Genomic DNA, 24,867 nt, shown 5'->3' on the forward strand with positions numbered 1-24,867 from the left:
TCTGAAAAAATAATAATAATAATGCAGCATTCACCAAGCTTCATTGTATGCTCTTAAAAAATAAAATAAATAAATAGGCTATCAATTCAGGCAGGCAATTATTTTGTACATAAAAGCCTATGTTGCAGAAGGAATAGGACAATAGCATATAAATGTCCCCAGTCGTAAATAAATGGCTGTTCGGAAAGAAAGAGAGAGTTGCATTTGCACAGAAAACATTTTTATTTAAATAACGTCTGGCCATATATGAAACACTGCTAAAATAAATAAGACAAAAATACAGTTAAGTGTGATACAAGTAAATCCGAGGGTAGGACAATCAGTAGCTTACGGTGGTTAATTAATGGATTTGCACCGATAACATAAAAAAGAGTCGAAGCGACGTGAGATATCAAAAAGATGTGGTAAAATATTTACAAACGTGGATTCAGACACTTACCCCCCAGTTTATTCAAATCAACTAATGAACATGTGGAATGGATAAAGGTAAGCTGTTTTTATCGCACAACAAAATGAGGTCATATTGAAAAAGGCACGATACAGTTAACTTGTGCTACATCTGTGACAGGTTGTCCTGCGGTCAATTGTTTTATTTCGCAGGAATGGCAAAAAAGTGACGTCCGCGTAAAAGTAGGCTTGCGCCCAGGCTGTGATTGCTTTGGGTAATAGTGGTTCATTCATCCCTCGACATAAACAAAATAAATAAATACAAAAATAACTGTAGAAATCTGTGTCTACCATTTGCCAGCGCGAAAACCGGCAAGGTCCATGAACCTGTCTGGCTCCGATAACTTCTTGCGCGTAAAGTTCGCTTGGCGCACACACGAGGTCTGTAAAATGAAGGTATTGGCATTTTTCTTTCGTTTTTTTTTTTCTTTTATTCACCAGTATTGTCCGATTTAAACCCGATCTTTTTGTTTTTTGTTTCAGAATATCGTCCCAGCACTTATGGCGGCGTTGTGGTGGTGTTGGACCAGAGGCTGCAGATGCGTCGCAGAGTTCGTTGTTGAGTACCAGGAGTAGTTTGCCAAAAACGATGAAGGCGCAGTCGTGTTGGGAGGGCTGCTGCTCTGAGGTAAACTGGGGTTGACACTGTTCATTCTTTGAGTCTGTGGAAAGTCCCAGGCAGTAGTTGGCGGAGACGTGCAGGGGGGAGACTCGCTGGAAGCAACGTGTTGCTCTGGGGGGATTTCTCCACTTTTCCACAACTTCTTGAACTTGGAGCGGCGGTTTTGGAACCAGATTTTGACCTGGGAAAGAAATGGAGACAACATTAAATTAATAAACCTATACTCTCACCGTTTGACAGTTTAAATGTCTTCTCATATTGGACATAAAGTGCATATTTGACACCCATGTCTCACCTGTGTTTGCGTAAGGCCCAGCGAGGCTGCCAGCTCGGCCCGTTCTGGTAGAGCCAAATACTGCGTCTTCTGAAACCTCCGTTGAAGTGCAGCCAGCTGGAAGCTGGAGTAAATGGTTCGAGGTTTCCTGACCTTCTTTGGTTTTCCATTAACCATCCGGATTTCTGGCTCGCTCTCTTCTTTCTCTGAAGTCACAATCAAACGCAATAGGTGTTAGACATGACATTATTATCTGCCTTAATCTATTACGCATTTTACACAGGCGTCAGTTTATGTTTGGCATGATTCATTTTGTACCATCAACAATTTATTTTATAATTCTGAGTTAAACAACAAAAAGCATGAAAATTGTCAAAGCATGCTTCCTTGAGAGTTGTGTTTAAAAGTAATTAAACATGTACTATTAATATGTTGTGCGCATCCGTGCATGTGCCTCATAATTCTGACCACATAATAATTATCTTGTCAATTATGTGTTATGCATGATTCAGCTTGTCTGGCATGTCACAACCAGGCTTTGAAGTTTGATCCCAAACAAAAGCATGAAATTGATTTAAATATATATTACAAAAACAATTTAAAAGTTCCCTTACCTGTCTCGGCTGGAGTAGGAGAGGAGTTGGAGCCGTAGGAGCTGTATGCACCATAAGAGGAGTTGAAACCTAGGTCGTAGGACTTCGCGTTATATGGCACAGTGCTTGTGGCGCTGCTGTGGTACTGGTACGAGCCGAGCTGGCCGAATGGAGACCCGGCGCAGTGGCCCGGCTGTTGGCTGTTGTAGTAGCTGCTGTCTGTCGCCGTGGACACCGGAAGAGTCGGGGACTCCTGTGATTTGTGCAAGCTGTGGTAACTGCTTGAGGTAATCTGGTTCGAATGCATATCAGTATTTAAGTTCTCAAAAACCCCGGTCATCTTCGAGTTGGAGCGGAGCAATCTCGCACAGCCTACGCGCAAAAATCGCCAAATTGCAAAACCGCGAGCTGAAAACACGACTCGAATCTTGGACTGATGATACCTTTGCGCGAATCGAAACGCATCCCCGTGTAAACTGTGGCAAAATCAGCGGAAGGTGTGTCCCTCTCACAGTGGCCTGTGATTATCTGCTACGGTCGGTGGTGGGAGCGCATTTATGAGAGAGTGAGAGGGAGAGCTACTGTGTCTGAGGCAACCAATGAGTAAGGGCTGCACGACTGACTACTCCCCACCGCGTCCACCCTCCATTATTTGTTCAGGTCTGTCTGTCCCGGTCGTCTGCTGAGAGTTTTCCATCAAAGCATCTCAAAAGAATCAGAGAAAAGGTACCGTGACCGAACCTGCAGGCCCGACACGTCTGCTCTTACACAGATCGAGTAATTCATCTCTGTGCGCACTCAGCCATTCGTCAAGAAGATAATATGACATCAACACATGGATGTACCACACATCAGATAAATGCACCATTAAATTGGCGGTTTGCCCTCTACATTTGAATTTTACGCTTGCCAATGTGGCAGATTTATATCCGTGTTTCTGCACTGTGCTCGTTTTGATGCAACCACAGGCCCTTTTCTTATTCTTGGTCACATTTTTGTCCAAAAATAAAAAACAAAACAAAAAAACAAACAAACTAAGTAATACTTCCAAAACGAGTCAAAACCACACAGAGGGATGGAAGGTCGGTCAAAGAGGCATTCAAAAATGTTACAAAATCAAATTCTGTGATTGATGCTGAGAGGTGAAATAGGAAATAGCTACAGCGCCCTCATGTGCTTGGAATCAGACTTACAACCCCTTTTCCTGTTGCATTTCCTTTTGTCTGCATTTGGTGCACAGCAACCAGATGGACCGCCTTGTTAACAAACTCCCTTCACAACTGTGTGGCTCACCACCACAACTTCACATGGAGTCCCAAGTGTTGGTTGTTCCGCGTCGTGATGCGTTTAGGTCCCCTGGGAGTGAAGAACTTCATGTGTTCACAGAGTTGTTGAGGCGCCTGTGTTCATCGCCACAAGATGGCAGCATAGTTCCTTTTATTGCTGCAAACGGGATGGACTTCATGTATCAATGCATGTATTGATCAGACTTGACTATTTCTTGTTGGCCAGACTGCAGACATGAAGCCCAAATGAATTGGTGTAGTCTCTCTAGCAAGTCCCAAGTCATTTTTTCTTGGGCAAGTCAAGTATAGTCAAGTACTTAGTTAATGCAAGTCAGTTCCCAAGTCAAGTCAGTTTTTTCCTATTGAAGATAGGATAACAGATAGCAGTCTTACCTGCAGAGACAAGGTATTAGTAGGCTATCTGTATAATAATGTCATTATTAGTAATAATGATATTATTGACTATTTATCTAACCTGTTCAGAAAGTATGACAGAGGTGAATTTGTAATATATTTAATGATATTCAGTCAAAATAAATGTAACAAACAAAAAACACATCACTTTTAAAACAAAACAGTAGCTTTAAACTATCTTTATGAAGCTTATCTGCCCATTAGAGGCATGTTTAACAGTGGTGATGGTGAAAATTTAAATTTTTCAATTTTGAAAATAACCCCCATTACAAAATAACACACTATATAGCCTCAGAAATTATACATCAGAACTCCACATGGCTATATGCTATTTGTCGCAGGGCTGTTTTACTTCAACAAATGAAATAAATACCTGATACTATCCTGATAGACTTGTTAACTTTTTGAAATAGTAGCATTTCTTAATCTTAAAGATGACAGGTTGATGGTTTATGGGTGGTTGAGGAGATAGGGAATGGGACGTCACTGATTTCAAGCCACCAAAATAAATAAATAAATAAATTGACAAAATCATTTAAAAAGACATTTAAATCAAATCCAAATGAAACTAACAGAAGCACATCCTGACTTTTAATTCCTAGGATGGGCTATGTTCCAAAAATGTTGGACCCTACAATTCCCATAATGCAATTTGACTGTCTTTCAACTTCCCGGCCTGGTAAACAGCCACATATTTCAAACTTAATGCATCCAGTTAATAACACAGGCTTTCTGGCATAAATTTGGGTTTGTCAATGCCAAGCAGAGATACCTGGATGAGGTCACTAATAATCTTCTCACACATAAGAAAACTCCTCCAGAACCTCAAAAAAATATATACATTATACACATATATTATAACATCATACACCACAGTAGTAGTCCTTCCAAACTAATCTGTATGAGTAAAATTGGTGGAATGCCTCTTTAGTTTTCTTTAGCCTGGGAAAGGCTTTTATGCAGTTGTTGTTCTCATTCGGAATATATTTATTCATTTTGATCAATTTCACTGCATGTTGTTATTTTCCTTTATTCTGCCCCTTTGTCATGATGGGTTTTCTGTGGTGACTCTGCAGCAGGACCCCTAGATCCAGTCCAGGGAGGCTTCTATCTGTCCATTGTTCTCCTGAAAGGGAAGCAATCCGCTCCCACCGTGGGCCAATGGGGCTGCATGTCACTGCTCATTAGTAGAGCACAGTCTCTGTATTCAGCTGCCCGTTATCATAGCCAGAGTGAGCGAAAATTGTCCAGTCAGAGTCCGTAGAGGCTGGAAAAGTCTAATTAATCATTCTCATCGTTCAAAATGGAAGTCATGTGAGCAATTATCTTCTCTATGCAGGATTCTTTTCATCAAGGCTCGGTTGATGAGGTCGTCTGATGGTCAGTGAACTTTGAAAGTGTGAAAGTATGTTTTGTTCCACTACAACACAGTTGCAAATAATTTTTCTAACTTTTCTTCTCAGGAGTGTTTGCTCAAGCTAGTTCTCTTTGACTCCCAAGAGGGGAGTCTTTTTTTTACCAAAACATACATTTATGTACTGTACTTGTAAAGTGGCTGTGATCCAGTATGTTTTCTGCTGGCAGTTCAGAGATGCCAGAGGATAAAATAGTCAGATACTTCTCAAGAAAAGCTTCAAAGTCGATTGAAAAATGAAGGAGGTTCCTCTGGAGAATGTACAAGTCATCAGATTTTTAGATGCTCAGGTCAGGGAGGATTTCACAACATACTTCCACAATCTCAGAGTTCATAGTCAAGATCAGGATGTGCCAAAGCATTCATAACAGAACAGACTCAAGTTACATCGTTCTTATCATACCTTTTTTTTTTAGCCTGTCATGAAATAGATGGTTGATTTTGCTACTTGATGGTCATGCCCAGTTGGTTGATTATAATTTGGATGTTTTCTCTTCTGCTGCAGAGCAGCTGTTATTGTGGATCTTCTCAGTGTTCAACGACATGAAAATGATGCCCAATGACAGGACACAGATGTGAGCGAGTTTTATCACGCGTTCCAAAATCACATTTTTACAGGAGCTTCTCCTGACCTGGCTTCAGCACACCAGTCAGACAGCTTTACATATGTATTCAGCATCTTTTCTTCCAGTCCATATTGTCTTATCTTTGTCTTTTCTAAATGTAAAAACGGACAAAATTACTCTCTACATAAAAGAAGCATCTTTCCTTGTTTTCTCCTCAGCTATGAATAATTTAGCCTAATGCTTATTAAAATGGCCATCCATTATTTAATATCTCTTCAGTGCTTGAGGAGGTTGGCAAGTTGCCACACATGATTAATAGTGACCATAAAATGAGCAACTCTGAGTTCAACGTGTTAGTACTAAAATATTATTGCAATGAAATAATCCCCTGATTAGATTAATGAAATGAACAGTCAAACACTTCTTAACCAGGGCTAAAGAACTACCTAAACAATCTACACGCAAGGTGCTTATTAGGGAACTTCCAGCCTGGCTTTCCAATAACCAAATCGTCATTGTAACACTTATTTCAGGATGTATTTATGTCACTCATGTAACTATCTGGTTAATAACGAAATATGTGTGTGTATAGGTGGTGCAAGACATATCGCACCTCAGAGTGATTTTTTTTCACATCAAAACCAAGTGAGTTTCAGTCATGAACTCAAGTTCTCAACCACAACAACATACCACATGAATTCATCAGTGTCAAATCACAACATTCATATCACAGCTTTAACTTTCAAACAGTTCAATTCTTAATCTTTCTAATCGTTCTTAATCAGAACATGCATCTTAGAAAATCATAACTCTAGCTTTCAGAGTACATCCTATTCTTGTTGCAAAGGGTTTTGAACAGGTGTTAAAACCACAACGCCTGCAGCGTGCAAAATGCAATAGCCCATAGCAGCTTATGTTCAGCTTGCTAAGTTTGTGGCAAGACACTCTTTCACATCCTCTTTTAAAAGGATGAAGTGTAGTTGTAGTTGATGTAGTTCCACAGTGTGGAACAAAAGATCATGACTCCAGATTACCTGTAGTTATATTACACTTACGTTAATAAAAGTTCAGATTCAATGTTAGGATTTTAGAGAGTTGTGTTTGGTGTTGGTTTTCTTCTGCCACAGTACTTAACAGTGCCATGCCAGGTTTAATAAAATTGATTCTGTGCGGTTGAAATTCAATTATTACAGCAGTTCAAGAGGCGGAAGCTGAAGAAATAAAAGTGATGAAAGATAAAGCCAGACAGTAAAATTGATAAGCAGGAAGTAAAAAATACTATATTATAATATATATATGTCATACATATACATGTCTTATATCCACATGTATACAGTGAGATTATCCTGTACAATCCAAGTGTCTATATATATATATATATATATATATATATATATATATATATATATATAAAGACTACATATAGCCTTTATTTTAGTTTATGTATCAGACTGCTTCATTTGTTTGATTTGTTTTTCTTTTTTTCCTGTTATGTCGCATAAAAGGACTAAACACAGCTTCGTTTTACAACCCTGGTGTTAAAATTAACCTTTACCTTTACCTTTATTAAGTAGTAATACTAAAATTATATTAAAAAATAGGCATATTATGACACATATAAATGATAACTACACAATTTAAGTATCATTTAATGTGTCATAATCTGTACATAATGTAAAATGCACATACCGTATATGGCATACATATAATATGTACTTATAATAAGTATATTATAATATACACTGTAGTATGTATCGTAAGTACAATATATGTATAATATGTATAAATATTAATAGATAAGTAATAAATAGATAGATAAAATTTATATGAAGAGTTGAGTATAAAGAGGCTAGTGAATCTATTGTGACTTTACAAAAGTGGCTTTTCAAAAGATATTTAAAAGACAAGACTGAGTTTGCAGCCCTGATCTCCTCAGGCAGGTAATAGGAGCCCTGACCTTGAAACAGCAAAGAATGATGCATCTGAGGATCTCAGGGAGCGGGAAGGGACATAGGGCAATAAAAGGTCTGTAAAAAGGAAAAAGAAAAAAACTCTCAGGGCTTTGTGAGTAATCAATAAAATCTTAAAATCAGTTCTAACAGGTAACCAATGTAAGGAAGCCAGGATGGGTGTAAGTTTGAACAGAGAGCACAAAGTATTGAATCATAAGTAAGTATGTCATACTCATTTTGGAGACATTTTGCTGTATACAGCGTATAACACAGTCCATATAATTATGAGGTAGCCTGTTTCACTCAATGTGGGATTGCAGCCTGTATGTAACGTCAGCCTCTCTGTTCCCATTATAAGGTTGTGTGGAGTGCTCATGAATTGCCAACAGCGGCTGATATTGACATTTATGTCTTGAGGAATCAAAGTGCACAAAACAGGAAGTCGTTGTGAAAGATAACAACCCTGACGTTCAGTGGAGTTATTGATCCTCAGCATCTGTTATCTTGTTTTTTGTGTTGCAGATGCTCAAAAGGCAAACAAAAGCTCAGATCTTTTCAATAACACCACACAGTGTCTACTATCTGTTTACAATGACAATAGCACTGTCCACTGCCAAAGTTACAATATAATGGAAGTACAGGAGTGCAGCCAGAGGGGAGGACAACTCTTCGCACCGAGAACGGATGTTCCACTGATTATTGACTCATTCAATTCAAACTGTTATTGATTTCAGGACAAAGAGTAAAGTCTGACATCCTAAACAAACCTGAAGAGATCAGGTTTTAGTGCGTTCTTCCCCATAATCAATTGTGTGCAGAACAATGATAATGCTGTTTTAATGATCTTAATAGGAAAGCTAACAGAAGTTGGCCAGAATTTGACCTTGCACACACACTACAACAGAGACAAACGTTATACTTCCTTCTCACTCCAACACAGCTTTTGGTTTTCGCTATTAAACTCTTGTTTGCTCTTCTTCTGTATGGTCTCTGCGTGGCCACCATTTTGATTAGTTGACACAACAGATGCTCAAAGATAATACCCAGGTTCTGACGGTCTTTGGAACTTGATACCCTGTATTTCAATCGGTGATACTGACCAATTTTGAAATTTTTACTTTGTGAGAGTGAGTGAACAAGACATCAGCTTAAACCCTGCACATTTTGCTTCCTGCTTTTTAATGAAGGTACCCAAGTATAAAAGTAGTATCTAATTTTTGAATACATATACAGCATACTTGATGACACATAACAGTATGTCAGTGTACTTTTTTTTAACCTGGGTATGATAAATAGATGTAAGATTGTTTATCATAATGTCCTGTACTCAGTGGGGTAGTAATGGCCCTGTTGTGTGTAATGCAGGCAGGTTTCTAGCTCAGTCGAGTGATTCGGCTCTTGGTGGATTCTCTCCTCTGGTCTCCTGCTGGGTCTGTTGGAGCATTCATCACCTTGGCAACTCTCCCTTTTAGTCGAATCACATAACTGCAAGTTCTCCAGCTTTGGCTTACAAGTTTAAACACCTCCATGAAACGCTTCCAAACAAACCAAAGCAACTGTGTGGGGGTTTATCCTGAATGTTTTTAAGCCCAAGACACTGAGTCAGCAAATAAAACACGCTTCTCTCAAACATGGAAATGATTGACCAAGTGTTTCTTGACCTCTCCGTCTGAAAGGTTGAGCGTGTACCGCGTGGCTCCGGACATAAGTGGAGTTGGAAACCCTCAGCGTGGTGTTCATGATGGAGCATGTGTTTCCTAAGTATTAGTCATGGTGGCTTTTCCCCTGGAGAGGAGTTATTTTTAACAACAAAGGCTTTAATGACGAGCACAGGCAAGACAATAACAATTGGAAGGAAGTGTTCAGTTTGGAGCCAATAACAGATGTGAGGTTAATGCTTGATGCTCCACAATGGGATGATCAGTGTTAAAGATTACAGCTAAATGCTTGATTTTGCTACAGTTCGCTAGGAAAGTACATTTTACATTCAGAAACAGAAAGGCAGAACATGATCTGTTGAACTATAATGCCTTGACCTAATTGTTATGCTTTTTAAAAAAAAAATTTAATGAACGAACAATAAGTCGATTAATCGATGAATCTATCGAAAGAAAATAATTTTTGATATAATAATATTCCAACTTTTGCTGGTTCCAGCTCCTTAAATGTGAGAATTTGCAGCTTTTCTTTGTTATTTATGATCGTAATGAAGAGTCTTTGTAAGGCAACTTATTGCTGCCACGCCAGAAAAATAAAAAGTATCATTATAACATGAAAAGTTTATCATTATAACCACTGTTATTTGCTACACTTTGTGAAAAGGTGAGGACCTAAACGCAGAAACGCACGGGAGGCAGGCAGGATTAAGAACCAAAAGGCGAGCTCTATTAACTAAAACTGAGATAATCCAAAAACCAAGAAATGCAAAAACGCCTAATTACAAAGTAGCAAACAAAAAACTAAAACAAAGCACAAATCAAAAGCAAAGTTCAAACCAGTAATAATGAGAGTTTAGCAGAAACATAAAGCCAGGAGCAAAATCAGAAAACATAACACTGGTGAGTAACACAGGGTGGTTACACAGGAACGAACTGAACAAAGACAAGAGGGAGCACAAACACTATATACACACAACTAACGAGGGGATGAGGTGCAGGTGGAGTGAGGTGGAGTGAGGTGGAGCAACACAAGTGAGGGAAATAGACGGAAAAACAGTAGAAACGGAAGGTGGCGATTGGCTGGAAAAGCTGAAGACACAGAAATGAGGGAAAGGCTAAAGAGGGAGAAGCAGAGCAGGTGTGGACAGCAAGAAAACAGGAGGGAAAATGACACAATAGAAGGAAATGAAAGCAACACACGACACATGAGGGCAAAATTACAAAATAAAACAGGAAACCATAATCGCAGAACCAGAATCATGATAGTTATTCACATTATAACATTTCTTATTCGCTTTATAGCAATATATTATATAAGAACAAGAAACTTTTCTTGTTATAACAATATACTATTTATACTGTTAAACGTGAAACATTTCATGTTATAATGTGATAACATAAATTGCTATAGCATTAAATGTTATGTTATATTGTGATAATGTAACATGAAAATATCCTGTGAAATGTTTTATGTTCCAACGTGATACAACGTTACAAAACATGGAACATTTCATGTGTTCACTAGATTAGTAGTCTATTGTTATAATTAAAAAAATGTCTTATTATAACATGTTATAATTTGTAATTTGTAATAATGTGAAAATATCGTCTTATAATGTGATGTTATAACAATAAACTTTTACATTATAACATGATCCCATTTTTCGGGTGTGGCAGCAATATGCTTCCATATATTAAGGACTATTGGGTTGACAAAAGTTTGAAAGTTCACTTTGGGCTCTGGGAAATTGCAATGAGGATTTTTCTCTTCAATGAGGACCTTTTGTTTTTTACATTTTATAGACTGAATGATAAATCGTGAATGGAAATTATTGTTAGTTTCTGCCCCATTGCACGTTTCCCAACAGTTTGGAAAATGTCCACAACCTCTTTGGCTTGTGGGGAAAAAAAAAAAACCCTTCACTGAAATTAAAGAAATGAAAGACATGCTTTCAACTCAAGTAAATTTCCTGCCTGCTGTATGAAATGATTGTCGTGACATGATTGTACATCCTGGAGGGAATTCCTTCACTGTGGAGGCTCTGCACTTTGCAGGGATAACAAAGGAATCCCCAGAATTCCCTGTGTCATCTGCACGGCCTGCCTGAGAAAGAATTCAGAGAGGTCTGCGAGGTCCTGCTCCCTCCATTGTTGTTTCAGCAGCACACACACCCCCACCCAGGAGCCATAAATGGAAGCAGCCCTTTGTGAGAGGGGAGTGGAGCAGATTTACTGTGGATGGTCTCCCGACAAAAGACCACGCCACTGTCACAACAGGACCAGGATCAGCTGCTCGCACTTTCACACAGTATGATTTAACGCCGAGCTTCACACAGCCACTGATGCAGACACAACCTCTGCATTCACTCAGCATCCATGTACCTCAACGGCTAAACACTGAGAGGTCTCTCTTCTGTATTTTTGGATACAGTCACCATCCAGATTGAATCAAAGACGATAAATCAAGTCTCAGAACCTGCTGCAGGTCCAGATGTACCTCCCTATATCTCAATTTTCCTTTTCTCCATTCATATTTTAGAACATGTAACCACAGATTTGTTCGTAGAGTCAGATTAGTAATAATATAACTTAATATTTAGAAAAATCAGCATGATAAGTGGCCATTTTTACATGCTTCTGTGTGCTGTAGAAATGTAATTATTAATAGGATTTGGCACAGACTTGAGCCAGAAGTTCGATAGTTAAAGCATCAGCAGACATGTGTTATAACTTTGCATTGTGGTCAGTGGTATGGCTTCATGTCTTGCACACCAGGCCAAAAAAATGCCTACACCAGCTGTGCATTTTGGGCATGTTTCCTTGCCTCTCCAATAACATTTGGGTTTGGTTTCCTCTAACAGTCTCTGTTATGTTGACTTCATTACATTGAAACTTAAGGAGCTGGTCCTTCTGTCTCTCCAGGGTTTGAGTTTCACAGCCTCTAAAACTTGATCATTTTAGCATGAAGGTGGCAAATCAGTGAAATCCAGCCATTACCACTTATACAACTCTCCGATCTCTGCTAAAGATGGCGTGAGTTGTCCAGAAATCCTCACAGGATTCCTAAGTCAACATGAAATGTAATAAATTTTACATGCCATGTCATTATCGATAAGACTGGCTCAATTAAAAGTAACAACATCCGTATGTTTGCATTGCATTGTTAGTTGAGGTTTTACGCCTTGGCACACCACACGGTGCCAATGCCAACTGTGCATTTGGGGCATGCTTCCTTGCCTCTCTGATAACTTTTGGGTTTGGTTTCCTCCACCAGTCTCTGTTATGTTGACTTCATTATTGTGAAACTTGAGGAGCTGGTCCTTCTGTCTCACTAGAGTTTGAGTTTCAGAGCTTCTAAAATCCAATTATTTAAGTGGACAAGTGGCAAAGATTGAAATCCAACTATTGACAAAAATTAACCATGTACATCTCAACAGAATCTAAACAAAAACAGTCTCACATTTGAAATTTAAAGCAACATTATATAGAAATTGACACTGTGCAATTTAGCGCCCCCCACAGTTTTTGAGTGCAACACCACTGTTGTAAAAACAAATCCAAACTACAAACAGAACTCATTATGGTTCATAGTTATGTGTTGAAAACTTGTATGACTTGTATGTTTGAAGTAAACATGTATGTAAAGCTGTGATCCTAATATCTCACTGAAGTTACATAGTGCAGAAACAAGTAATAGAGGGTGCGGACTGGCTGAGGCAGAGACACCATTCACCCTTTTACAAGACGCCATCAACATAATTTTGAAGCTGTTATTTTATTTTAAAGTTAAAAAAGTTACATAATGTTGCTTTAAACTGGCCTCATCAAACCTGTGGAATATGAACGTGGATAGCATTATAAAAAGGGCTTTGGGTCTCAAATGAAACTCAATACGTTCATCAGTGATTTGACCTCGGGGCCAAACAGATCTTTCTCAAGTCAGCGTTCATTTTGTCGGTACAAAAGTGCAGCTAATCTGTGAAGAAAGGCCTCGTCACCTGCAGGGGTCCACCTGCTCAACCTTCACCGTCTCTCCGGTTTCTCCATTCCAAATGACCTGAGACAATACGAGGCCGAGCAGCTTCACCTCCTCACACAGCTCGAGTTACACAACCACCCAGGGCAAAAGTGGACATGAAAGTGCTGCTTGTGTGGCTGGGTGAAACCAGGTGAAGGCAGTACACCTTATCACTCACAAGGACACACACACACAGACCAGACTGAGCAAACCCTGATGTTTTTGTTCTGTAGATTTATCAGAACTTATCACATAAATGAGATGATCATCTGAGGAAACATGCTTTGTGTCATCAACAAAAATCACCCAGCAGGGATTTACAGTTTTTCAAGCATGCACTGATGTAGTTAAGTTTGTTTTCTCTCTTCTGTGTCTCCTTTGAAAATAAATAAAAATGCGCTGCAAAAAAGCTCAGGCTATATATGCCAGAATATACAAGATATGACATGTATTGATCCATATAAAACAATTTAAAATAATTTTAATTTGTTTTGATTGGCTCATCATGATTACCGTCAATATAATAATCTGGTGATCCATTTTCTAAATCTGATCTAAATTATTTTCTCTCCTGTGTTTATGACTGTCTGGATAATCTTTCTTAGTTCCTCATGTGAAAACATGTGAAAAAAAATCAGGAGAAAAAAACAAAAGGACCTTACACAGTGAAGTCTGATAGTTTAGTTTAACAACTCCCAACCAAGGGGTCGGACCCCTCCAAAGGGTCACGTAATAAATCCGAGGGGTCGAGACTGAGCCAATTAATGAGGACTTTTAAACAGAATCATTTGATCTTCTTGGGAGTTGAACAGCTATTTAAACCAGTGATTCTCATACTTGTTCATGTCAAGGACCCCTAAACTAATATAAGGCCACCCCCAAGATTTTTGCTTAGTAGTTTATGAAACCCATGACCAAAATACTCATACATTGTGTAACCTAATTAATCCCCATTATGCTGGGGACCCCTTGGAACCCTCTCAGAGCCCCCTGGTGTTCCCTAGACCCCACTTTGAGAACCATGAAACCATCCAAAAAGTTTAGAATAGAAAAGTCACCAAGTCAGATGAGACATGACAAAAGGGCTAGCCACTGGTTTAATATTTAACATAATGTATTTAATACAATACATAAACTGATTTGGCTTTTTATATGAAATTTTAATTTAAAAAAATAACAGTGGTAACTTGATTTAAAGTACTTGGCTACTTTCCCTCAATAACAAGTCAGTGATGTGTTAACTGCCTGTGATGTGTTAAGACTTGATGCATCTGTGACCAAACCCTCAGCAACAGAGATGCCATTCACATATCTTACACTAGCTCCTGAGTCATTTGCTCCAATTAGGAATGTGGTTAAGAGCCTAATACACCCCCACAGCCACATCCTGCCAACATGCACACACAGACTTGAGGGCTTTCTAACCACAACAATGCCCACATTGTGTTATGTTGTGTCGTTTGATTGTTGCCAAGACTGGTTCAAACTTCACACCAGCATCAAACACCAGCAGATACACTGAGGAAAGTGAGCGGGCGATACAATGAAGCTGTTTTATGTTTCCTGCAGGTTGGGATGATAACAAAGCTGCCGGCTCATATCACTGCTGCTGGTGGGAGGAAACCTCAAAACTCCCAAATGCCAGCTTTTCAGGAGCTATGAAACAGATCCTTGAGAAGAGTTACTGTAGATCTTTACAGAATAATTTCTCAAACATTTTTCCAAACACAACATCGTCAAAGCTACAAAGATGAACTCCTGATATGGAGTGTTGGGGTGTTCTTAGGAAATGTCCCAGAAAATCTTCTCTGTATTACGATTACTTATTTATGAACATGCTCCTTAGCAGGTGTTATTGATGAGAGCATTGTTAATATTTTAGTCAGTTTTTCATGGATGGATGATCAACCCCCAAACCAGAATATATTATCCATTTAAAGTCATTCAGCAAGTTAGAGTTTTTCCAGTGAATCCTGATAGTGGCTGAAATTCTGACTATTCCAAAGATAGTTCAGCCTTTTACTGACCTGCAGCAGCTTGTCTCCTGGTCTGGCCAAATTTGGGAGGTTTATTTGTCCAGCTGACTGTAACACTTGCTGTTTATCTGTTCCCACTAAAATAGCAAAACAACCATTGCTCCTTTGCTTTATCGTTTGTCTTCTTGTAAAAGAACCAGTAAAACCAAGATCATAGCTCCTTCAAGTATACAACAAAATTAAAAATACCTATTTCACATCACATTGTGCTGTTATCATTTGTGTTTTGCCCTATTAAATAAGTAATTTCGAAGGAAAAGGAGAAAACTGGCCTAGGGACTTAAATTTCCATGTATGGTATGAAGCTTGATGAAATTTGAATTTAGTATTTGATTGTGTCAAAGCTGCTCTTGTTTTGCTCAATCATCCCTGGCCCCATTTTCAGGTCTGTATCAGTAACTTTGGCATTTAGAGAGCAGTTTGTTTGTTTTACCTTCTGTGCCAGCAGTATAAATCTTATGTGATACACATATCTTATCTGGGAACCAAAAATAACTTGGTTGATAAATAAATGGAAAGAAATGTATTTCATGTTTCAAGCTTTAACAGCAGTAGATGAGGAGCAAAGCAGCGATGAGTCTGCGTTAGTTTCCGTGGAATCCTGAGTCTGGCATATAAAAATCTTGTTTTCAGCGTGGGTGTATTTGAAAGAGGATTCCAGCTGATTATGTTGAGATTCTGATATATTTTATACCTATTGCCTTTATTTCATCAAACTACATATCAAACAAATGTGAGTTTGTCATTCTGTGAGCCCGCCTACAAAATAGAAATATAGTTAATAGAGAGCATATGTAGTTTTGTCATGATGATCAGATTTTATCATGTTCATTGCTGCTGTATGACCTGCTCCGATTAGAAAGTGTCATGAGATATCTTTTGCTGTGAATTGGTGCTATCCAAATAAAGATTGATTGAATGTATTATAATCATTATCTACCTGCCTTTGATTGTGTTTAACTAAATTAGGCTGACATTTTAAATTATTATCAATTATTAATCAATATTAATTATTTACCTCAAAATCTTCTGGTAAAAGAAAATTAAAATAAATGTCACTTTACTTCACCAGGCAGCCTCCCGCAGCGGTGCTGTTCCTCCCAGTGACCGGTGGGGGCGCTGTGGAGCAGAGGCGCACAGCCCGGGGGGGACACCAGCAGCACTTCAGTCAAACGGCACCGGGCTGAGCGGAGAGCAGCAGCGGGGTCACAGGCTCTCAACTTTGGACTATAACCGGACACATCTGGACAGGTGCGCTGCGATGCTGCTGCTGCAGGGAGGCCCCTCTGCCGCTCCTGCTGCACTTTTATTTTATTCTTATTTACTGGAGACAACTCTGGTGCTCGCCTTCAACCTGGACACCGGTCATGTCATCAGGAAGGACGGAGAGCCGGGCAGTCTGTTCGGGTTCTCTCTGGCCATGCACCGGCAACTCAACCCGGATAAAAGACTGTGAGTGAAGTCTTTAACTTTACATCAGATCTTTCCATGTACATCTTTCATCTGTTTGTGGTTATTGTTCGGAAGTGCAGTTCCGTTATGAGAGCACCTGAGCGGACAGGTTCAGAGAAATGACTGAACTATGACTAAATCTGAACTTTTCACGATCCTCCACCTGACTTCTGTTTGTCTAAAGTTATGACTTCTTCATCAAGAGCAGAAAATATCTTCTTTTAATTAAAGATTCCACCTTTGTAAGAGTTATAAACTAATTTTCATCCACTGGCATTGCAGTAACCTATAAAAGTTACTGTATCCACCAAAGCCCATAGTGTTTTTGGTCAGTTTAAGCTTGTTTTTGTTCTTATTGTAAAACGAGGTTTACTGTCTCCCCGTGGTGCTTTGAATATAAACTGGGAATAAGCCCAAGGACAACAAGTGAATAAACAATAGTTATAATTGTGATGCAAATGTGCCTGTAAGGTCAAACTGAGGGAGGAGAGGTAATGTTGCAACTGTTGCTCGATTAACTGGTCAGCTGATCAGCTTTTTCCCACTTTATTTGCATTGTGATTTGAGCATCCTTTGGTTTTGGACTGTAGGAGAAAAAAAAATGTATTTACAGCTTTCCTGTTAGAATCAGTTATTTCCTACTAATGACTGGTGGTAAGTGCAGTGCGCTCATCTCAAAGCTAAATCTCAAAGCTTCTTTTACAGTAAGGACTAAGCAGGTTTATTTCCTAAGGTGGCAAATAACAGGTTTTTTTCCATAGTCAATTAATCTATCGATTATTTTCTCAATTAATCGATTAGCTGCTTGGTCTATAAAATGTTGAAAAATGCAGATCGGTGTCGGTCAAAGCCCAGGGGGACGTCTTCAAACGTCTTGTTTTGTCCATAACCCAAAGTTATTCAGTTCACTGTGACACAGGAGGAAAGAAACCAGAACATATTCACATTTAAGAAGCTGGAACCAGAGAATTATGACTTTATTTTCTAAAAAAAAATTACTCAAACTGATTAATCCACTATCAAATACTTGACAACCAATCAATTTATCGATTAATCGCTGCAGCAGTATTTCCACTTCACAGTTTTACCAGTCACGTGTCATTTATGAACATTGCTGACTTCACCGAGATGACTAATGTATCCTGTGCTCAGCTGTCACACATCTCAGGCAGAACTGTACAAAAGTGATCCAGAAAGGGTTTCAGCTTGTGCCAAGATGAGTGTTTCAACAGTAAAATGTTTCCTCAGTGCAGCATTTCAAGTATTCTTACTGATGTTACAATGCTTACCGTAAACCATTTCCTCTGGGCAGCCCTGAGGGGGCAGAACAGACATCAGTGTGGTGAGTCTGGTTATCCTGCCACACAAAGTGTAACGGGGGTTAAAATGAGGAGAGGAGGTGGCGTGTCAAAGCCTGCGACCAGGGTGAGGCTGCATGCACAAGCTACTGTGTTGTACTCTGGTTAGCAGGACTCTGCAGCAGCATGTTGAGAAACGATGATGAGAAGCTCTGATAACAGGATTTAACGGTTTTCTCAAAGATCCCATAGATTAGGCTTAACTTGAGGAATTTTATCTAGCTTGTGTTTTGACTTTAGTGCAGGCGGCTCATGCTTGTAGTGAATAGAGTGGTCATGCTCAGCAGGAATTAGTCATAACGAAGGAGTTTTGACAAGGATTGCTTTGTGCACGAAGAACTCTGCATCCCAGGAAAAGGAGCTTTTACATCTGTCAGAGTTGACAAGTGTAAAGAGAGTGAAAGTCATGAAAAAAGTAAGAGGAGAGTGAAGATTCAGCTCAGTCTCGTGCTGATCTGTCAGAAAGCTGCTCCAGATTAAACAAACATGCCACACAGAATTCTGCTAACATGTGCAAAAACTGCTTTTCGAGAACAGAAACAGCATCATTGCATCATTTAAAAAAAAAAAAAAACTTAGTTTCAGTCAGCTTAAATTTTACAGTTTGGTAATTGAAGGCACCATTGATTCTTTTATTGAAAGATTTTCATACGCAATGGTTTTTCAAGGAAAATGCCCAGAAATTGCACCTTAAAATGTAAAGATTTACTCAATTTCTTTGCCATATGTGATCGTAAACATAATTTTGTTGTGGTTTTGAACTGTTTGGACAAAAAGAGAGTTATTAACTTGAAACAGGTATATAGGATGATTTTTAATATCACAATAAGTCACCTGGTCTGTAGCAGGGGTTTCGAAACTTTTTCCTTGAAGGGCCAAAACTTAAAGGTACAATATGTAAGAATTAGCCACAAACAAATAGAGTAACCGCTAACTGCTGTGTAGCTGCTCTTAGCTATTTAGCTCAATTAACTGTGCAGCTAGCGGTGGTAGCCGTCTGTGCCCGGACTGGGAGCTCAGAGCACCCTGCGAGTGATGGTGTTTTCTTTTTTTACTATCGGACTGTCACCTCTTGAGGTACAAGCTACAGTCTAGCTGGTTAGGATGCTAACTTCAGTAGTTATGTCTGTAATAATCACATAGACATCTTTGGCATAACATCAAAACTTTGATTTCATCACATTCTGATCATTATAGTTAATTTTTGTATGTTTTGAACTACGAACTACGAAAAAATAATTACTAATTAGGAATACTGAAAGAGGAAAGTGTTTTTTTTTTATCATTATTATTATTATTTATTTATTTTTTAAGCTAGAAACATCTGGCAGGCCAAATTGATGTCCCTACTTTGGGCAGCCCTGGTCTATGATCAAAAAATAGCAAAGAAATGACGGTCACAATTTCCTGAAGGCCAAAGTGACGCCATCAAATTGCTTGTGCTGTCTGATCAAAAAAAAAATTTCACTTTATAGTCACCCCTGACAAAGAAAAGCAATGGATCACCATGAATAAGAAGCTTGAATTAGAGAAGTTTTAGCACTTTTGGTTTCCTATTAATAATCTGTTTATGTTTCCGACCAATTGACTCATACTGAGTCTGTGTTGTATAGAAACGTCCCATACTGAGTTCCCAACTGAGGAAGGTATGGACTAACCAGCAGCTCCCCGGCTGTGATCTAAGCTCTAAATCCTCATGTGACCCTGAGATAATCAGCCAGACGAGTCAAGTGAAAGTTCAGTAGAGCCCTCAGAAGGAGGTAATGAACAGCCCTGACTAACTGAGCACTCTCAACTCAGTGAAACCACAGGCTGGCAGTGTGTCACACACTGCATCTGTCTCTTTTGTTCTTATTCGAACACATGTTTGATGATGATCACTAGCAGCTGTAAAACACCACTGGCTAACACTGTGTGCATTAATGTGATTATAATAAATCAGAAGTGAGGAGAGGAATGAACGCTGGCCTTTACAGGTTCCTGTCTAAACGCTGAATGTGTTTGTGTGACTAGATAGATGAAACTGGCCTTTCATCTCTTCCAGGACTCAGAGCTAAAAGCCAAATCTTCTCCTCTTTTCTGCAATTAAAAACAAAATTCCGGTGATTAACGTGATTTGTTATCATATAGTTTTCAACCATTTATGCAACTCTATCCGTGTTGTTCCTCTAATGGCTTCATTGAGAGCACATCAGTGTTATCATGCCGCCCTTCTCGTATTGGTTTGTGATGAGTGGAAGAAACAAGGAGATCCATGTTCCAACATGAGAATGAACATAACGTGGCATCCTGCAAAGAGGCGACTGGATGCTTCTTCCATGAATAATGTGTTGGGTTAATGATGTGGATATAACATGCTCTGAATGAAACCGGAGAAAATGGCCGACTGACTGGACATGCACGGCCATCTGTGCACATGTAACCTGATAGATTAGACGCATCAGTGAATCATCAGCAGACACATTCCAGTCAGAGTTTATGCTGAAGTTTGAGAAGAGATGGAGAATGGTTAATAAACAGTTAAAACAGGTCAATTATAAAACTTATTTAAGTCTTTAAATGTATTCTTTACTTTAAGTTGATCCGTATTTGTTGTGAATATTCATGATGTCTTCCGTGATGTATACCCAGTCAATCACAGGTCAGCGCCAATCAAAGTATGTATTTATATGTGTGTGTGTGTGTAAACTGAAACAGTTAGAACAGCTGCAGCCGTTCTTGTGGCTTTGAGTGCACAGCTGTGGGAGCGCTGGATCACATCTGTTAACAAAGAGCAGTGAGATCACTGTGTAAACCCACACCAGTCACTATGCATTCCCATTTACACTGCACTGAAAGACATGCTGCATGATGGGATGGGGTTTAACACTGCAATCTGGATATACTTCTGGATATTGGAGGCACATTTGATATTGATAATAATGAGCCACTGTATCAGTTTTTTTAGTGGTGGGACTGTATTTCAGCTCTGTAGTGGTTGTACTGTTTGTTGCGTGTTTGCTTTTAGATGACTATAAAGGATAACAGCCAGCAGCTTTAGTCGAATCCCACTTCTTGTCAGAACAAGTTGCTGTTTTTGGTATAATAGAGCTCCAACAACAACAACAGAATTAATTGTTTCAGTCAACATGTGCTGGTTCCACCCTCTGAAATTTAAAGATCTGTTGCTTTTTTTTTTTTCTTTTGATAGTAAGTTGAGAGTTTCTTGAATTTTTAAACTGTTGGTTGTACAAAAGAAGCAATTTAAAGACATCACTTCAAGCTCTGGGAAACACAATTTTTTGACATTTTATAGACTAAATGATAAATCGATTAATCATGAAAATAATTGGCAGAGCTGATTAGTTGCAGCTCTACTTATTCTACTTTATCATTTCAGCAAACATTGCAACATACCCGCTGCACAAAGTAAGATAAAGTACTTGAAAGTACTAACCCCCGACTGAAAAACAGGTTAATGTGTCTGCTAGACTGGCGTGTTGCATGTAAATGTCAATGTTATCCCTCAGCTACTTGCTAAATTCAACAAACTGTCACTTTGCTGAGTCGCTTTGCTGTTAAGTTGGAGGTGTTTTCCTTTACCTGTGTAACAGGCCCTTCATAAAGTTTTCCTGCATGGACTTCACGTATGCATGTGTCGGTGATACAGAGGTACTTCAGATTAGCTTTAAACTTAAAATCTTAGAACTGTTACCTGTGCATAGATGCACATGCTTCGACAGAGAGGTCATTCACACCCTGTAGACCTGTTATTGCATTCTTTTTGTCGTTGTGTTTTCATTGTGTAAAGGTCCTGTGAAATTTAAATCGGGCTGCAACTAACAACAGTTTTCATTATCTATGAATCTGCTGATTATTTTCTCAGTTAATTGTTTGATCAGTTTGTCTATGAAATATCAGAACAGAACAGCCGAAGATGACCTATTTTGATTGCTTGTTTTTTTCGACAAAAAGTCTGTAAACCAAAAATATTCTGTGTGCTGATGCGTATGAAAAAGAGAAGCATCAAATTCTGACATTTGAGAAGCTGGAACCAGCAAACCTTTTGGCACTTCGGCTTGGAAAATGACTTAAACTACTAGCCGAGACAGTTAATTGTTGCAGTTTTAAATCTAATGCATAGTGCAATCACATTTAATCTATTTGTTCAACTGTGGTCATTTCTGAGGCTGAAGATTACAGTAATGTTCCTTACACTGAGTTTCTTCTTGACATCAAGTATCACCCACGTGAGGCTAAACTGCTGCTCAGGAGCTTAAAAGTGAAATTGAAAGGGTCTCTGTGAAGGCTCTTGTTTGTATTTGCATTTCACTGGGCTTTGTTTGAAAAGAGGCTTTGCAGTTTGGCCCTCAGTCTTACACCAGACCACCTCAGGAGAGCCCTTGTTTAGCAAATCAAGAGCCGCAGATCAATAGGTGGGTTACAGAAGGAACTTTAAGGGAGGAGTGAAGGGTGGAGAGGATTTCCTCTCCGTTCTTTGAGAAAATTCCTACACAGTGAGTATGCCCCTCAGTTCACACATGATGGTGTGGCTTACCATCATGGTCCTCAAAATCACTTTAAAGGACATTTCAGATAATGATAAGAATGTTATTTCAGTAGATTAGTAGTCATTGGTGTCGAGCAGTAGGCAATTTTCACTGACTGAGACATGATAACACTGTAAGTGAGGTGGCAGAGCTGATTTTAAGGCTTTTTCGTGTGAGAGCTGACGTCAAGTCTTAAGTTTTCAGAACTTTCAGGTCTCTCAGTGCTCACCATAAATGACACATTTACAAGGTTACAAGGTAGATTTATTGTCATTTTCTAAATCACAGGGGTTTAAAAATCAAAACTAAGTTTGAGTCTTTGAGTCCTGCTACATCTATATTAGAAAATGGAGTGTTGATGATGAATTGAGTAGTCTCACGGCCTGGGGAATGAAACTGCTCGGTAGTCTGGTGGTACGGCAGCGGATACTCCTGTATCTTTTGCCAGATGGTAGCAGGGTGAACAGACTGTGGCTTGGGTGGATGGAGACCTAGTTGAGATATAGTTGAGTTCTGTTGTTAAATAGCCACAGCACCAAGTCTCTTCAGTTCATACGCCTAATAATATTATTAAGCTGGCGTGCAAGTTTCGATCCGTCATTACCTTATTTATGTAAAACAAGTCTGAAAACATTCAAAGCAACCCACCAACTCATGGAGCTAACGTAAGCTTACTTAGCACATTATGCGTCAGCTGCAAGTGTTTCATGTCTCTTAATGCTCATCGTAAACAATACGTAAAGAACTTTGTTAATAGTCTAGATTTGTTAGATGAGTTTTTAGCTGGGACCAGTAACTCTATAAGTCACTCTGTCTATTGGTTGGTTGGTCCATATAAATGTCCCCTCCCTTTCCATGACAGTTTTCGCCCCAAGAGGCCAATCATTGGCATGGAGGTCAGGTGTGTGTGTGTGTGTGTGTGTGTGTGTGTGTGTGTGTGTGTATGTGTGTGTGTGTGATTTGTTGGTCCATCAGTCGATTGGTCAGCAAAAATCTATCCTGTCATTGGTCCACCAAGCTGTGTCCACCCTACAGCAACTGCAACTCTATCCATGCCAACAAGTTGATTAGTTTTCTATGAAGGATATTTGTTTCTCTGTTGTTTTTTTTAAGTGTTACTATTCTAAGCAGGATGAACTCGGCTGCCACTGACAGGAAATATGACCAGTTTTGGTTCTCTTTCCACCACACAGGTCTTGCAAAATACGGTATGGCATGCCGCCTGACAGTGTGTAAAAGGTTATAGATGCAATCTGCAAGGAAACAGACACAACAGCAGACGAAGGGAAACGCAGACAGCAGGTCCTGCTGAAGCAGGAGGGCCGTCACAAGAGGAAATGTTATAATTAAAAAAATTTAAGGGTATGAGCACTTCCTGGACTCAAAATAAGTTACATGGGTACATGGGGACATGTGTGAACTTAAAAATCAAAGGCTCCAAGGCACTCTTTTAAACTATTAAAATACCTTTTTTGTCCTTTTTTGCTCTGTGATTATGCGTTCATCTTTACCTGCCTTCCAGAGCATCTCCAGAGGATTTGCAAACAATTAACAAAAAATGAATTATAATAGTAGCTGACAAAATTACATGATTAAGGTTTTTTTCTTCTTCTTATGACCTTCAAATTAAGTCAGGTCCCAAGTAACAAATTACGTCAATGAATTGAGCAACATTAAGTCTTTCTTTGATTTTTGTCTGTCTAGTCCTGACATTTGAAAGAGAAGCTGACGAACGCTTCTCATCAGAGAAGTGTTTCTGATGATATCATCTCAGTGGCTGCTGCTGTCACCCTTCAAACATGTCCTCTCTTCATGCTTGTTGAGCTGTGGGTTTAGAGGAGAATCTCTGGTCAGTGAACTATGGTTGGACTGAACACTGAACACACTCCAAATTGTCTGCTTCACTGCTCCTCTGCCCTTTGCAGAATGTCAGGACAGTAGTCTACTGTCTCGTGCTGAAGTTTTCTATTTTGTTTCTTATCACAAAGCTCTTTGAGGGACTGATTGAACACAACCAGCTTTTCACAGGCTGGATCATCCTTCCAGTGAAATTGTATTGTATACTATGGGGAGAGAGAGAGGAGTATGACTTAAAACAGTGGTCCCCAGCTGGTCATGTGGTTATTCAGCCGTGTTGCTGCTAATTCTTGCTGATGCTGTTGTTTTGTTACTTTGACGATCAGATTCAGCAATGAAGAAGTGGCACCCGTTCCTCTGTTAATGTTAACCATAATATCAGCATTACAAG

At 39.2% G+C, this 24,867-nt stretch overlaps 2 protein-coding genes across 3 annotated transcripts in view; one reads left to right on the forward strand and one right to left on the reverse strand.

Moving 5' to 3' along the window:
• Window positions 1-209: 209 nt before the first annotated feature.
• On the reverse strand, window positions 210-2,500 carry dlx2a (distal-less homeobox 2a). The gene is made up of 3 exons (XM_084361629.1): window positions 1,958-2,500; window positions 1,365-1,549; window positions 210-1,250 (listed from the first exon to the last, which is right to left on the reverse strand). The coding sequence occupies exons 1-3, from the start codon at window positions 2,274-2,276 to the stop codon at window positions 927-929; spliced, it is 828 nt and encodes a 275-aa protein (XP_084217755.1). The 5' UTR covers window positions 2,277-2,500; the 3' UTR covers window positions 210-926.
• Window positions 992-24,867, forward strand: part of itga6a (integrin, alpha 6a) — a 35,318-nt gene continuing 11,442 nt past the window's right edge. For both annotated transcript variants that reach the window (XM_084361627.1, XM_084361628.1), the window contains exons 1-2: window positions 992-1,075; window positions 16,353-16,732. In XM_084361627.1, coding sequence (XP_084217753.1) covers window positions 1,037-1,075; window positions 16,353-16,732 — 419 coding nt within the window. In that variant the 5' untranslated portion in view covers window positions 992-1,036. The remainder of the gene's footprint in view (window positions 1,076-16,352; window positions 16,733-24,867) is intronic.

This window comes from Pagrus pagrus (assembly GCF_965226575.1).
Source record: "Pagrus pagrus genome assembly, chromosome: 9".
NCBI classification, from domain to species: Eukaryota; Metazoa; Chordata; class Actinopteri; order Spariformes; family Sparidae; genus Pagrus; species Pagrus pagrus.

Excerpts from the sequence above, each read along its gene's own strand:
- dlx2a (XM_084361629.1), bottom strand. The coding sequence starts at position 2,276 with ATGACCGGGGTTTTTGAGAACTTAAATACTGATATGCATTCGAACCAG. Across the intron at positions 1,550-1,957 it reads TCCTACTCCAGCCGAGACAG|AGAAAGAAGAGAGCGAGCCA; the intron begins GTAAGGGAACTT and ends TTGTGACTTCAG. Across the intron at positions 1,251-1,364 it reads TGGGCCTTACGCAAACACAG|GTCAAAATCTGGTTCCAAAA; the intron begins GTGAGACATGGG and ends TTTCTTTCCCAG.